The 16,787-nt window shown below is 43.5% G+C and overlaps 2 protein-coding genes across 6 annotated transcripts in view; one reads left to right on the top strand and one right to left on the bottom strand.

Annotated features, from left to right (window-relative positions):
* Positions 1-11,472: 11,472 nt before the first annotated feature.
* Positions 11,473-16,125, bottom strand: KCTD12 (potassium channel tetramerization domain containing 12). The gene has a single exon (XM_087758275.1). It carries the CDS (start codon positions 15,980-15,982, stop codon positions 14,990-14,992), a length of 993 nt encoding a protein of 330 aa, XP_087614401.1. The 5' UTR covers positions 15,983-16,125; the 3' UTR covers positions 11,473-14,989.
* Positions 16,126-16,583: 458 nt separating this feature from the next.
* The window catches only part of ACOD1 (aconitate decarboxylase 1), a 34,962-nt gene continuing 34,758 nt past the window's right edge, over positions 16,584-16,787 (top strand). For 2 of the 5 annotated variants that reach the window (XM_087758268.1, XM_087758271.1), the window contains exon 1: positions 16,584-16,716. The gene's annotated coding sequence lies outside the window, so the exon portion shown is untranslated. The remainder of the gene's footprint in view (positions 16,717-16,787) is intronic. The other 3 variants (XM_087758269.1, XM_087758274.1, XM_009472016.2) reach the window with 3 other exon arrangements.

The following is a 16,787-nucleotide window of genomic DNA, read 5'->3' as shown; positions in this document are numbered from 1 at the left end:
GGTTCAGAGGCAACGCCACCTCTTCTTCATGGGCAAAGTCTCACTTGATGCCCTCAGCAATCGCTGCCCTAAGTAATTACACTCCTAACTGCTAGGAGCTCTGCACCATGGCAAAAATGAGGCATTTTAAAGAAAAAAAAAAACAAAAATTGAATCCTCTTTGAAAAGAAAAAATCCCTATGCACTCAAAAGAAAGAAACATCAGATCTCAAGACCTGACTGTGGTCTTTCTTACCATTGCCCTGCCATTCATTTCCCTGCCTCTGTGGTTAATTGAGAACTGCAGATCAGCATTTCGTCTGGACTTACTCACTACCATGTGCGCTCCAGATGTTGCTGCTCTGCAGCGCCAATATGGGCAGGCAGAAAGTGTATCTGCCATCTCTGGAGCTTAGTCTACACCAGGAAGGAAAATCAAGGTGGCCAAGTGCACTCACATCACACAACCATGTGGATGTGGGAGTCGATGGTGCTATTGTACACACAGTGTCCTTTTGCTACTGCTTTATACAGACTTAGAGTCTCTGCTAGAACATTGGAATACAAAGCTGTGCCTCTTTCTCTTTTCTGTACCATGGCTGTCTCAATGTATATTGGGATACTTTATAAATAGAGGATTATTTAAACCCCATTAAGAAATGATTGCAGGCATCCCAGCCATCCGCAAAGAAAGCCATCTCAAATCTGAGGACTGACAGAGTGATTTGTTTGTAAGTGGACTCAGTGACCGACATGTGCCTAGTCCCCTTGCCTTTGCTGGAATACATTGTACAGACTGTCTGTAGTTCTTAGCATTTCTTCATAGGTATGTCTTTCTAAAATGTCTTACTATTTCTTTACCGAAATAAAGTGTCAAATGTATATCTGGCCAGTCTCAGTATTTTTTTATTCCTCTCTCCTTCGCTGTGTTTCACCTCTCCTTCTCTGATATTTAACTGTCCAAGAACACAAAAAGGTCACACAAGGGTTGCAGTTGTAGAAGCCTTTTCTTTCTCCCAGGAGGTTTGGTTTTGCTCATAGGAAACCTGAGTAGGCACCTACATCTGAGAAAAGGTCTTGACAAGGAAAGAACTGAGGATGTTACTTCTTCTTCTGATCTGGGAAAGAAAACTGGTATTTGTTTGCCCATCACAGAGGCCACTGGTCAATATTTCTATTCTCTTGCTATGCTTTTATTCCATCCTTCTTCACGTTCAGTGCCAAAGCCCCAAACCTCTTGGCCGTGTTGCCATACCACAGACTCTCTTAGGAAGAGAATAATTCATGAGATCGTCAGGGAGCTTCTATTTATGGAAAGAAGATTTTTTTTTGTCACCTGGAAAAAGATAGAAAACATAGAAAAAGCTGGCAATTACAAGGGGGCAGCCACTTCAAATCTACCTCATCTAAAAAGTAGCTGATGAATTAAAAATTATTCTGTATCAGCTGGCAATGATGGGGAAGACACCTCCTCTTCCTCAGGTGGAGGAAAAAAAAGTACAGGATGTTGAGAACAACAAGTTGTATGAAAACTAATGTTCCCATGCCCTTACTCCAGCAAGGGACAGCAAGACAGGGGTAGCAAGAGAGTTTAAACATGTTTCCTCATCCCTATGGATATTTTCTACCTATTGGAGCAAACTGGAATGCATGATCTGGACTTTGCAAGATGACCATGATGCCCTCTCAGTGGTCATACTCAGTTACAATGTGCTAGGATGACTCAATTATGCTAAGAACTATATGCCTACGTATGCACTCATACTTATGAAACATGCAATTCTGATTTTATTTCTAAAAATAAGTACGTACTTAGTAAACATGACTCACTGCTCTTTATTCTGGCTTGAAATCTGTATTTGCTCCCCATGTGCTGAAAGAGGAGGGATATCTGGGAAATGGATGTTCGCATTATCAAAACCAACATCAACAAAGATCCTAGGTGCTGCCTATGCAAGTCCAGAAGGACTTGTCCTTCCAACCCTTTAAAGTGGATCGGTAAGACTGCAGACACCCGTTAGCAACCTGGGCTGGGCACTCACCTGCAAGGGCTCTTACAAATTTCTGCTCAGATCAGGCAAAGAGAGGCTGTATTCTGAACTCCTGTATTTAAGTTTTCTATTTCATTCCAGACAGGCAGCTAAGAGAAACTCTGGTCTGCAGCTGATGTCCCTAGGCCCTTTGGTTTAACCTAAAACAATTGGAGGCACTTCGTTTTACTTATGTCTCTGTTTTTACATACCTAAAGCTGTCTGTGAAAGGCATTTTTCAGCAATGCAATTCACCAAAATTTGCCCATGCCCACCCAAAGCTAACCCTTAGTGTAACTATCAATCCCTTTACAGCTGGAGAGAATTTCAGAAAAAGAAACTTAAAAAAAATGGGGAGGAAGAGAATTTTAACAAAAGAGGAATGAAGTAGATGAACCTATATATGCATTTAAATTTGCCTGGTCCCATAAAGCCGATGTAGGCTGCAGGTTTTAGCTGGACCAGTAAAAACCTCAAGATTACTCTATTAAATTAATGACATTTGATTGAGAGCAGACAAAAAGCAGGTTAAAAAATCTTCTAAAAATATAACCATCAAAGACATTAAATTCATAAAGTAACAATAAAGGGGAGAAATCCCGAGGAAATGACTAAGGCTTTTGCAAAACTAAAAAAAAAAATCTTTCTAAAATCTTTCTTTTATATACAAAATAACCATGGAAAAGAACATTTTCTTATCAAAAGAATAAAAACATTCTCTAAAAAACACAGAGCAAATTCTTCTTCATTGCAAGGGGAAAAATACAATATAATGGAAGAGGTGCAAGTTCTGTTACAAAGCCTGAGCCAAATGAAGCTGAGCAGAAAGAAGAGTGCAATTCTCTTTATACTGCACTGGTACAGTGTAGGTACTGTGTAGGTACACCGGTACGGTGTAGGTTTCTCCACATATGCAAACCAAAAGAACATTCAAAATACATTTCTTCTAGTGACCTTTCCCTAAGGAAAAGAAATCAGCAAAGCATAATACTTTTACCTAGTGCACTTATAGCATACAATTCCTTATTAAACACATAAGCAAAATGCTTTGCTACATACTTAAAAATGGTTTTACAGCACAGTACTCTGAGATAGTCCGTGGGCTTTACAGAGATGCTTATAGTTTCCTTTAATGTTCTCACTGTCAGTCATGATCAGAGAGGATAAATGACTGGGCAAAGCAGTTAGCTGAGATGGTATGGCAATTCCTATGCTCCCATAACTATACCACAGATTCAGAAATGCCATGTGTATACACAGACACACGTGTGCCTCAGCCAGAAGCCTTTTCATACAAAAGAACTGAAAATATAAGAGCTAAAAGAGTTAACACAATAGGTAAATCACTGAATCTAACATCAGACTTATTAGAAGTACACATGTACCTGCTGTTGCAGAAGATTTAGAAAAACTAAAGGTTCAGTTAAGGAAGATAATAGCTGGAAAGGAAAACTGCAGGCCAATATATCGCCTTAGGAAAGATGAAAATTGCTGTAGAATGAGAGCATCCTTGTAAAAAGGAATGGTGAAATATGTTTCCTAGCTGTTGGTGTGTCAGAAGGAAAACACAGAAGTTTCACGAGGACACAGTATCTTGGAAAAAGGTGGGAGAGCTGGAGGATTTTATAATTCTGAAACTATTTACCTCTGTTCCACCTTTTTCTGTCTGTGAAATGTCTGTGTGATAGATACTTCATCTTGGGGAAAAGTCAGTATTAGGCAATCGCTATTACAGAAGAGAGCCGCTCTGACCTCAGGAAGACTTTCTTGCTTGCTTTAAACCAAGTTATTCAGACCTACGTATTCTATTATTCCATATAAATTGAATGACTTGCTGATTTCAGCCAGTGATTCTTTTATTCCCATTTGCTGCTATAAAAATTAAGGTTAAAAGTAATCTCACATTGTCTAAGGATGCTAATTTAAAGCAGCATTTCTTCCTCTAATTTTCTGTAATCTAATTTTGCAAATGAAAATGTGGGAAGAACATTGAGCTGTTTAAGAGACTGTAGAGGGAAAAATGGTGAGGACAACTGTATGGGTTACAGTGAGGGAATTGTAGCCAAAATCATGTTTAAAGCTACAATAGGGCCTTCTCTTGAGGAGTAACCTGATGAACATGAAGTAAGGGAGAAGTTACTACAACCCATTACTTGTTATGTTAAGCATTTATTATTTATCCAGACAGCGTCAGCCTCCACACACCAAGAGTTTGTGGGGTGAGTAGGCGAACTGTGCAGCCTAGGAGCTGAGAAGTTGCCACTGATGACACTTTTACCTGGCCACACGCCTTTACCACAGTTGAGTTTCCATGTTGTCCCTCTGATTTCCATACCAATTCGTACATACCAGAAATATGTATTGGAAGCAGGACCTCAAAAAAAGCAAATACCAACTCCAGTGAGTGCAAGTCCAGGTAAGAGCAAAGGAGTGAGCTGTGTGCCACATGCGTAGCACTCTGAAGTGCACATCAGCAGTGTTCACAGGTGACTCTGTAAATGGGGTTTAGGAAAAGCATAAATAACTGAATACAACAAAGAAGCGACGTTTAGATGTGTCAAAACAGTGCTAGGAAAGATCTGAGAAAACACGCCTCTGGTATATTCTCCAGATATTCTTTGGACATGCACCACAATAGATAGAACGAGATTAAATGGTCAAACCACAAAGTAACATTATTGTACTGAAGTTCCATCATATTCCTATGGTGGCAGCTTTCCTATTTGTGTGTTTTGCAAGCCTTCAAACAAAAAAATGGTACTTGGATTGTGTATTGTTGTTGAAGGTAACAACAGCAACAGCAACATTTACGTGCTGCCTTTCACAAGACTGCATCCTTGTGTCTTGAATAGATCAGAAAGGCTTTGACTATGAATATAATTATGAAAATTATACTTCATATGTACAAAACTCATAACATTTATCTATCACATATTTTCTAGCTTTTTGGAAATATTATATAGGAATGGTGGATTGCATGTGATAAAAAAGATAGCTAGAAATGGCTTCAAGAAAAGTTAAGGGTAGTGTTTTCAGGTACTTGCAATGCCCACCAGCACAGAGCATTGCTGCTGTAGAGTCACCAGCCCATATAATTTTGTCTTTGAAAAATAAATGCTGACTAAGAGTACAGTAAAGAAGTTTTCTTTCAGTTAATATGTCCAGTGAAACTTCAAACACTACTCAAGAACAGCACTTCTACGAAGGCTTCTGATCTTACATTAGCGAAGCAGGGCAAATTTGCACATGTTTTCCTTTAAAAAGAAGAGCAAATTTCTAAGTTTGCCATTCTTTTCTGTTCTCTACAGTTTCCTGCAAGATTCCTTGAATAAAATATTAAGAATACTAAGAACTAATAGAAATCTCAATGGAAAGTCTGTAACTTGGCTTGTCAGCAAAATCTACTTCCTTCAGGAAAATGAAAAACATTTTCAAATGTTTTCTCTCTACTTATGTAATTATGAGGGACTGAGTTGACTAATTGTTATATTGAAGATTCATGAATGTAGTATAAATTCCCACTAACTGCCTATCAAGAAACAAACCTTTAAAAATCCTACGTTATTTGCATTTCTAAATCCCAGCTTACAGTTTCAGCAAATAAATGTGAAGTCCTGAATGTAAAAGCGAGAACACTGGTTTTGTGAAATTGTCATGTACATCCTGCAGTGATGGCACCTTTTACTGAGATCAACAGGAGTTACAGTTATCCAGTACATCCCGGGACAGGATTCAGATAGCTGCTATTAAAAAGTCATAGATATAAACTCTAATAAGGAAAGAGAAGGCTATCACAACCTGCATAAATCAAAAGTTATAAATTCCAAATGCTGTGTTAATTGCATTGTATAAATTCAATAGGGTACGGAAAAAGAACATGAAGAAAGTAGTAGTCAGCATAACTAAAAATGAAATTATTTAATTTTATTAGGAACAACGTGAAAAATTGTATTGATTCATTACTAGATGGAAGTTGGAGGCTTGTTAGTTCAGGAAAAGTATAAATATTTTGCTCTGCATGTCTGTTGAGAATAATGAACAACTTCCCTTCTGAGACTAATCCAAAAAAGATGAGCAACAAGTGTTTTTTTTAATCAGGTTTAGCCAATTTACATCCGGTGTCTTTACGAGCCTGTGTAATTACTAAGGCAGCCTTCTCAGAAAGTCACAGAACCCTGGGGAAGCTCCAAAGCACTGGAAAAAACATAAACTGTTTCTGTTTGAAGACAGTGATTAAAAAAATAGTGTAATTTGGGAACTGTAGGCCTGCCAACCTGACATCAATTCTCAGACATCCATTTATCCAGTGTGAAAACAACCTATCCAATGTAATAACTAGTAAGAAATTATACTGAACAGTCATGTGACACAGTAATGTCGATCAACATTGATATACGGAACATAGATCCTCTTGTATTAGTTTTGCTTTGGTTTTTAAGGCTATTTAGGTGTTAGAAATTGAACTGTGGTGCAATGTTTAGTAAGAAAACACCTTATACACTGCCATGCATTTTGACGATAAATGGGACAGCATTTGGAGGACAGAACACAGGTGCTCATGGCGGTGGTTTACTGAACATAAACTCCAGTGACACTTAAATCCCTGGGACTGCCAATGCAAACCTTGGACAGATGAATGGAAAAAAACAGAGGATAGGACAGAGAAATTTTATTTTGCATTGGCGCATTCCCTTACTAGAATGAGCAGTCTCTGAAATCAGCCGTTCAAAAGATGTTGATAAATTGAAGAGGATTTAGAGAAGAGACACGAGATAACTAAAGGACTAAAAAACATGCCTTACATTGACAGACCACAGGAGCTCACTCTGTTTAGTCATCAGACCATTTCTCCTGGCACTAGTACCTTCATTATGCTGTGAGCCAGTTCAGAGCTGCTCTGGTTGACAGCTAACCTCCCTTTTTCTGTTTGCCTGTTTAAGGTTTTCATCTGCACCAGGTCCCTGAACTGGTTCACCCCATGGCCACATAAGCAGTGCCAACACAAAACTGGTTCCACTGGTGGGGAACTGAAGGAAAAGCCAGGACATTTCGTGCCCAGATTTAGACCAAATGAACTGCCTCCATACATACCTTCCTACAGAACGCTCTCCAGCCTTGTGGTGTCAGTGAAAAAGACATTACAAACCCTTCTGCATGGAAGCCAAAGCTGGTGACATTCACAGAAGAACAACTGATCGAGCACTGTGATGTCTTCTTTTCCACCAGCAGTATCATCCACGAGATTAGATAGCAGTTTAAGGGATTTCACTGCCTGATTTAAAGACTCTGTTCAGGGAAGTCCTGCAGTGTATGCTGTGTAGAACAGCAGACTAGCTGATCTGGACATTTCTTTCTGTCCTCAAACCTTAGGAGGTGATGTCTTGAAAAACATCCAGTCTTATAATCTAGAAGCAACCTATAAACTTCTATTTTAGAAACCGAAACACTAGTGCCTTTGTATACACGTACTCTTCCTCTAATATTTTCTAAAGAGCTATGACTGTTTGGTCCAGTTATTTGCAACTGAGTGCTCTCCAGCCTTTAACATGATACAAACAAGTCTGAGGGGATAAACATGATAGTGCTCCAGCAAAGCTAATAAAGCCATCGTTCTCACCTATAAAAGAAAAGGTGCCTTTACCCAATTTTATTATAGTTTATACAGCACTTTTCATGGGTTGTTCAGACCACAAAATTTCAAAAAGAACTGTAAAACTATTTTTAACTGAAAGTCTTTATCATCCCTTTAGCACCACAGCAGATAAGCTATTAGGCAGCCTACTGTAAACAGCTAAATCTTTCCCATGTTCCAACCATACCCTGAGACAGCAGAAAACATACAGACCGTGAAAGCAAATCCTGGAAATAAGTGGGTCAGAAGTCTAGCGGAGAAGAAGTGCCAATTTGTGGCTGTGGGGAGCTTACCAGAATACAAATGCTGCCCCTTTATTCAGGCCAGGAACCAGCAGCAGGACCGTGCTGGCTCAGGGACTGCCGAGCCACCTCCGTCATTGCTGGGAAGGAAGCAAGGCAGAAGGGCCTGCTGCAGTCCGGACCAGCAGGTCGTCCTGGGGCCTGGGACCCAGCTGCCCACCCAGCTTGGCTCTGACCGCAAGAGGGACCACAGCAGGGAGGGATTGCCATGTAGCACTTGTGAATCATCACAAGACCTCCTGGTCCTTGCAGCCACCTGAAACACTCGTGCCTTGAGCTGTCAGCCATAGGAAGACGTGGCAGTGAATTTTACAAGGTGAGAAACATTAGGAGTGTTTGTACAAGACTACAGATTTGAAAAAAAAATCCATAATTGGGATCCCTTACTAAAAGAAAAAAAACAGAGTCATATTCCTGGAACAGTCTCTGCCCTTTTAAAGGAAAAAAATTTAACTTCAGGCTTATAATAATCACAGACTTTGCTGTAACATGAGGAGAGAGATTGTCACTAAGCTATTTGGAAAATCTGAGTCAAAACCAAACTACATCCAAATCTACGGAAGTCTACATAGTTATGACAATATGCTCTGCTAAAAGACCATTTATTAAGTGTTGGTGTGAACCTAAGTTCAGCCACGACCAGAAAAACAGTCAAAACTGAGGTGGCAGCATTGTGGGTTATTGCAGTCATCTCTGAAACCAAAAAGAAAGGTCGTTCCCATCACACCAGCACTGCGCTCCCTCCTGAAGAACGCGTGCACAGGGAGAGGACTGGAGGAAAGGGCTTTTCTTTTACTATATTCTTTTTACATCACAGCCTGCTCCTCAATAAACTAACCAAGGTTGTGACTTTACCTCAAAATTACAAAGGAAAGGAATAGATCACATGCTCTTTATCAATGGAGCTACTTTTTTGTCACAGTCTAGATATGCTGTTCTTCTCTCTAGCTGAACTTCAGTGAGTTAACACTTACTTAAATTCTAGTCTGAGAACATTGTTAAGCTGCAAAAGCCAAGGCAGAGGCTATATGGAGCTGGGCATCATCGGCATATTGACATCACAGGACATATTGGCTCATCCGTATAAGCTCTTGTGTGAACCTCCCTCCCTTTCATATTATGTTGAATTTAAAAGGATGCTAAAGTATTAACCCACATCTCTCCATCGCCCTAAGCAAGGTGTACTGCTAACATTGTCATTTCCCAGCAGCTAAACACTGAGCTTTTTTGAAGAAGAAAAAAATTTATTTCATCCAAATGATATCAAATAAGACCTAGAACAAACAAATGATATCAAGGACTATAGTTTTTCCGGGGGGGTGGGGTGGGGTGTGGGGTGGGGTGGGTGGTGTTTGCAAGATAGGAGTAATGTGTGAATGTATTATTTGGATTAGACAGAAAAATATCTTGAATTTCTTGTGATACCAAGAAATTTCCCCAAAATGGCATGAGGCTGCTCCCACTTTGTGCAAGGATTTTTCCTAGCTCTTATTTCCTCACAAGGAAATAGATCTGCTTCAAAACCCTGACTCACTGTTGCCAACAGCTTTGATGGAAGTATCAAATACTCCATAGTATGTGCTGAAAACCTTTTAGGGCAAGAAATGTATAACAGAGCTTAATTTTATTCCAGTTTGAACACAGTGGAGAGCGGAACAGGGAAGAAATGTGATAATTTGACTGGCTGTGGTTTTGACTGTCTGAGCAGTTGTGCTGCTTACTTCCAACAGACTACATGCAACAGCGGTATTTATACTTCAGCAATCATACATAAAAGTTTTGTTTAGCAGCAGAGCCTTACATCTAGTACAGTTCATCGCAAGGGGAAGAACACATGCAGCTCTTTTTAATGAAAAATAAAATCAGCATTCAGTTTCATAAAACTAAATGCTAATACTTTCTAAATAAATAACACATTTCCACTAATTTTTCGTTAACAACTATGCTGAAGATTTCCTATAAATAAAAAATTTTATTATTTCTTGTAATAAAAAAAGCCTTTTGGAAAATATTTTCCTGCACATTTTGATCCATTTCTGCCAGCCAAAAGGGCAGAAGGAGTCCTAAAAGCTCTGTATTCATAACAAAAAGTTTCTCCATCAAAGGTACCAACAGACAGGTTTAAGACAGGCAGCCAAGAAGGGCTGTTGTAACAAGGCTCAAAGCTGTTGGAGCTACACTTGGAAACACTGCAGAAACTGGGAGGATGGAAATATTTTTAAGCCATTCTAGTCCGCCCATTCATTTGGCTGACTGGCCAGTGTCGCAAAAGTAAGCGTGACCGCTTGCTTCCTCAGTCTATAGAGATTTAATACACTTGGACTACTCTCTCCTCCTTTGACAAAAGGTTTTATATGGACAGTGCCAGACAGTAATTATAGTAATTTGTTGTTAGCCTTGTTTCCTAAGGGAATAAGGCTCATACACTTGCATTGTCCATTTGGGTGGACATCTGTCCCCCTTAACAACTTCTGAGTTGATGGGTAATTTCAAACACAATAGAAAGAACTAAAAATCCTCACAGATGTTATGTTCTTACAAATTCCATGAATACTGCTGGCTGGGTAAAGGAAAGGGGAAAAAAATCTGCAGTTCACTGAGGGAGAAAGGTAGAATTCAGCCATAACCTTCAGCATAGCAGAAGCTGGCTCTGCCAAGGAACATGCTGTCTTTTGCCTAGTGGAAGTGAAATAAAAGGGATGGGGGTGAGCAGAGTAATTGAAGTGGTAGTATAAAGGAAATGAGACCTAAGCCTGCAGAAAGAAAGGCTCAAAGTTTTTTTGCTCACAGAACAACCTCCTTTCTTGTATTATTGCATGATAACAAAGCTCTTAAATACCTTCAAGCCGTCAAATAAAACAGTTGATTAAACTTCCTTCAGCTGGTTCCTTTGCATTATAACCATGCTACCCAAGAAAGATCTACTAAATATACAGGTGCTTCACACGCATGGATTATACTAGCAATTCCTTACTACTTTTCTATGAAACTGACCACAGGTCTATTATAAACCATCAGGTTTATAATAGTTTGCTAGAGATCACAGGGTAGCTAACAAGATCACCCCTCTGTTCCTTAACAGAATTTCTAAATGCATTTCTCTCGGATCATCTATTTCCATGGGTATTAATGTTTCTTTCATTAAATAAGCACTATATCCAATGTTGCTATTCTGTGGCCTCATAAAAAAAGCAACATTTTATTTCAACAATTATTCTGTGTTATTCAAATTAAGCTGTTTAATCAATATGGTTTCCTGAGAAGTGATTTATATTGACCAGTACTACAAAAATTCTCTGTGATACTTAAAAGGAAATTATGCAGCCTGAGCATTATACATTTCTGTTTATCTTGCCACGGGTGTTACTAGAGATCCCTATACACATAATATTCTTTGCTTGATGTTTCTGCTTTACTTATTAGCTTGGAGTCTTTGCTGAAGTTATGAATATGATACTGTGGAAGAGAGAGCAAAGCTAATGACATCTTTACCAAGAGTGAAGAGGACAGCATAAACCACACAACTAAGTTAATATTTAAAGAACAAGAATTTAATTTGTATGCAATGTTTTCCTAGGAGGAACTTTATTTTCAATGCTATACATGTGAAAATAAGAATGAATAAGTGGCTCGTTATCTACATGTATAAAAATATAAACACCCTATCAAACATCTGCAAAGTCACCCTTCATGATATGCATCAATGCAAAGAACTATGCCTTAACTTCTAATTAAAAGAAAGACTGCCTTTGTGGTTGTTTTTTTTAATAGCACTTGTAAATACTACTGCATTCATCCATAAGTACATGAACTGTGAACAACAACAGCTACAAAATGTGTACAGGACTCCAGTATCGTGCCCTTAGATTTTTGTCCTTCTGCACCTCAACAGGTTAGCAGAGTCATTGTGTTTATCCGTTCTTTGAGCTCTCAATAGCAGAGACCAGGAAAACTCAGTGACTTTGCCCTGGGCATTTTACCTTTTAAAAATTTTACTGCAATTACTGAATAATGTTTAAGAAAAATATTGTCTTCTGCGGCAAACCATCAAACAACTATTACATTTATGGCACCATCATTTTAAGCCTAAATGTAATGAGTTATCAGTAAATAAAGGGCCCCATTTCCTAATACTAATAACGCTTAGAGTTTTTAGCACAAACACAAAGATTAAAAAATCATCAGTTTATGTTTTTATTACACCCATTTTACTTAAAATATGAGAATTTTTTGGTCATCTGCCAGCAAACGGATAGGCAATCATTGATCAAAATACAGGCAATCTTTGTTTGAGAGATGCATTCAGCCACCTGGAAATTTAGTTATGATTCACATTCAAGCAAATATGCAATGATTTCGGTTCTACAAGCTGATACTCATATTCAGTTTTTCCATAGAAACAGGTATAGGAAACCAGTAAAACATTACCATAGTATGTACATAGCGAATATGTAAATGCTCAGCTAGATATATTATGAAATTCGGTAGCACTAAAATGATTAAAAAACTAAATGATTCGTGTAAAATGTTTATATACTGTATATATATGTACATTAAATCACAAGTTCAATTTAAAACTGCCCCTATTTGTAGCTCCTATGATGGATTTAGTAAGCTAGCAGATTCTTAAAAAAACAAAGCTATCTAGAGCGAATTTGAACACTTTACTGAAAACTGATTTTATACAAAATCTTAAAAAACATACTTCAGAATTACTTAACAGAAACTAGAAAAAGACGGTCATTATTCTCGAGAACGGCATGGTAAAGACCTAGTAGCTGTGATCAATGTCCTTTCACTTGTGGTACAAATAAGTTAAGCACAAAGAAATCATCTCAGAGTAAGGCATAGGACAAACAGGTTTCATTCTGTCTTCAGGTGTATTGGCCTCTCACTCTATCTTATTGCTCATCTAATTTGGCAGGTATACATTTCTCTCCTTTTAAAAATAATCCATTATACAACTATCTACAACAGGACAATACCCAGCGCTTCCGTGTGCGCATCCTCAATTTAATCACATTGATAAAAGATCTTACTAATATTAAGAAAAAAAACCACATGGTGATGCAAATTATTTTCAGTTTTATGCAGTTCTGCATGCACTTAATGGAAGACCAAGTGGTGAACGGAGAGACTGAGCACTGAAACTCAACTCAATACACATGTAGCTATAGCTCTTTTCAAAGGAATTAAGGTTTTAAAAAAAAAACAAACCCTACTGTGAAATTCTTTGGTTAGAATACAAGTGCTAGCAGTATTTCTAAATTTGGAGTTAGAACAATTTATTATTCAAGAGTTTTAAAAATGTAACCTCAAGCCTTTTAATAGGTACCGCTAACTTCTTCAACACTTTGGATGATACATTTCGGATATTTTTCTGTGAAGGTCTGAACAGACAATACAGGTTTCAAGTTCAGGTTTTAAAGGAAAGTGCTTTTGTACCCCAGTCTTCAGGAATTTGTTAGAAAGAGCTGCTCAGTCTTCCCTACTGTAAAACCTGCTGTTCAGATCATCTGTTCCAAAGCAAGCTATGGCTGCCTCCTCTGGGAAAAACAGACTGTTAGATAGCACGAACCAAACACATCTTAGGAGGGGTAATTTCCCCTAAAAAAAGTTGGCATCGTTCTTGTTTTTGTAAGGATGGGGCTTAATCCTTTCTAAGAAGCACTAAGTTCATCTGGGAAGAGGTACTTAACTCTTAGCAGTGTCATTGTCCTTCTAGTACTGCCATGAAAACTAAGAAACTGGTTCTCGAAAAACTGGTTTTGGCATCAGTTCTGTTGGCTTCAAAGTTTTACAGCACTTACATGACAAAACTTAAAGTAACAAGCAGGGTGCTCTTGATTACACTTATAACGTACATCTGCATTAATTCAACGTACATGATTTCAGCTTCCCAGGAAGCAGGCCCTACCTTCGCTCTGGCAAGCCTGGCTTCATCTCGCCCCCGTCGTTCTGAGGGTGTTTAAGGAAATACGCATTGAGATTTCTATGCATATTATAGACAGTAACTTCAAGAGAATTATAAGGACTTCACACCACCCATGAAAGTTACGATTCACAAGCACTTTAATTTTTCAAAGCGTCGTTGTTTTACCTCTCGAGGGAATAAACACGTGTCTCTGAGGACACTTTATAGTTCAAATGGTTGGTTATCCAGCAAACCTGTCCTTTCACATCAGCCTTACATGCCTGCTGTGCAGGCCCTGGTCCAGTTTAACGTCTTGGAGAGGGGAGTTCAGAGAGATAAGGAGGAGAGAGGGCAAATGAATGCAACCAGTCATGAAGGGCCCACACGCACACCTCCTGCAAAATTACTCATCTCTACAGATGAAGTACGAGCCAGAGTGCCAACCCCTCACAGTCAGGCATCACTTCTATATGACAGTCCTTCACAGACAGGCATCGCTTTGATGGGGTGGGGGGATAAAATGGACCGTTATGGGTCCACCCAACAAGGCAAAATCCCGCTTAAGGGTATGGGGATGAGAAAAGACAGCCATTTGTCATGCCGTCTTCAACAAAAGTTGCTGAAAAGCAACTGGACAGTTCCTCAGCCCCTAAATGGGTAGTTTTTAAAACACCCCACCCTGGCAGAGCTATCCCTCAGCTCCTGTGTGCGGAGAGGGGCAGGGCTGGGCGCACAGGCACACTTTCCTGGGATGGGTATTTGTCTAATCCCACTACCTCTCTCCTTCCTCGCTACCGACACAGCTACTGGGAGGCATGGGAGGGAGGATGATGGTGCGAGCCGGGATACGGTGGCTGAGCAGGGATGTGGTGGCCAAGCAGGGACATGGCGGCCGAGGCATGACACGGTGACCTCCTGTCCCCGGGGCCATCAGGAGGTGCGTGCAGGAGGGGTGGGTGCTGCACTGGGGGCTGGCCCGCCTTGTGCGTGGAGGCAGGCACCGGGGTGAGGAAAGCGCAGGGGGACACGGTTCCCCTCCACGTCCTCCTTCCTCCAGGCCGGGAGGGGACCGTGGGTGCGAGGGTGTGCAGGGGCTGCCGCCTTATCCCCATGCCACGGGCCAGGCAGATGCTCAGTCCCGGCAGAAGACATACTCGGTGTAGCTGGTCCAGATCTTGTCATCGGCAGGACCACCCTGCTCGGGGGCGAAGGCGCAGGTGCCGGTGGAGGAGCAGGCGGCCATGCGGAAGCCGGCCTCGGAGAGCCGGTCGAAGGCTTGCTCGAGGAAGTTGAACTTGAGGTAGTAGCGGGCGGTGTAGCGCTCGGGAGGGCGGTCGGGGTCACGGCTCTCGTTCAGCGTCTCCCCGAAGACCTCCTTGGCCAGTGCCGTCTTGCCGCAGACGGTGATGCGGGCCACCCGCCGGAACTTGGCGTCGGCCTGCGCCTCCCGCCCGATGGTGTAGGAGCCCCGGTAGCCGATGGTGATGTAGCCCGAGCGTCGCCCGCCCGCCCCGTCCAGCGACTGCGAGGGCGTCAGCAGCGGCCCGCCCGAGGGGCTGCGGCTGGCGGTGGGCGACGGGGCGGAGGCCGCGGCTCCCCCTCCGCCTCCTTCCAGCGGCTCGGCCTCCAGGTAGCCGAGGAGCGGCGGCGGCGGCTCGTCGGCGCAGAGCGAGCCGTCGCGGTGCAGGGCGGCGGGGCGGGCGGCGGCCCGAGCCTGCGCCAGGCGGCGAGCCAGGTCGGGCAGCTGGAAGTACTCGGCCTCCCGCTGGAGGCGGCTGCGCTCGGGGAAGTGCTCGGGCAGCACCAGCTGCAGGTCCCGCAGGTAGTCCAGGATGTAGCGGAAGAGGAAGCCGTCGCGGTCGAGGAAGAAGCGGCCCTTGCTGTCCCGGGGCAGCTCGCTGGGCTGCTGCTGCGAGAACATGCGCCAGAGCAGCGAGTCGCGCACCGAGACCACGGTGCAGCGCCGCGTCACGTACACCTGCCCGCCCACGTTCAGCTCCACGATCTCCGGGAAGGACGACCAGCCGCCCGCCGCCGCCGCCCCGCTCCCCGCTGCCCCGCTCCCTGCCGCCGGCGAGACGCCGCCGCCGTTGGGCAGCCCGCGGGCGCTGTCCGCCAGGGCCATACCGGAGGGAGCCCGCCGCCGGCGGGGAGCCGCTGCCCTTCCTCCTCCTCCTCCAGCCGCCTGGGCTCCGGCGGGGCCGCCGCCGCCGCCCGCGGGGGAGCGCGCAGCCCTCCGCCGCTGCCCGCCGGAGCCTCCCGCCCCGTCTGTCCCCGGAGCCCCGCTGCCGCTCCGCTCCCCGCTGCCTGCTGCCGGCCAGGCGCCTCCGTCGGGCTGCGAGCGGAGAGCCCCGGCGGCAGCGGCGGGGCCGTGTTTATGTAGCGCGGCCGCACCTCGCGGGGAGGCGTGGGAGGCTGGCGGGAGGCAGAGCCCAGCGCACGGGGAGGGGAAGGGGACGGCCCTGCACTGACGCAGGGTCCCCCGCCGTCGTTCCCCCGCCCCGGCCCTCCTTCCCCGGCTGCGGCGGGGACCCTCTCCCCGCCCGCGGGGCGCCCGCCGCGCTCCCCTCGCCGTGGACGGGCACCGCGGTGTGCGGCCGGCGGGGGTAAAACCTTTGCGGGGGGCTGTGAGACAGCCCCGGCCGCCCCCACCCCGGCCGCCCTCCGGGCTTCGGCTCGCCCCGCGGCTTCTCCGCGGCGTCTCGTCTTTTCGCAGGCAAGACTCCCCCGCCGTTCGCCCCGAGGTGCGGGAGCGGGGAAGCGGCGAGGCGCTAGCGCTCCGCCGAAGGAGCCGTGCTGTGCCCCTGCTGATCTTTCTAAGGCTTGTCCAAACTCTCGCCAAGTGAGACCCCCGACGAGGTAACCGTGTCCCCTCCCTCCTGCCGCCTTCGCGGGCGAAAACGCCAGCCCGCGGTGCTGCCCGCACTCGC

Source organism: Nipponia nippon, unplaced genomic scaffold (genome assembly GCF_047370975.1).
Source record: "Nipponia nippon isolate SJK-2023a ecotype South Korea unplaced genomic scaffold, ASM4737097v1 scaffold_2, whole genome shotgun sequence".
Classification (NCBI taxonomy): Eukaryota; Metazoa; Chordata; class Aves; order Pelecaniformes; family Threskiornithidae; genus Nipponia; species Nipponia nippon.
This window is presented reverse-complemented; position numbering and strand designations above follow the sequence as displayed.

Bases quoted from the DNA above. Each gene is read 5' to 3' on its own strand.
- KCTD12 (XM_087758275.1), bottom strand. From the start codon at position 15,982: ATGGCCCTGGCGGACAGCGCCCGCGGGCTGCCCAACGGCGGCGGCGTC.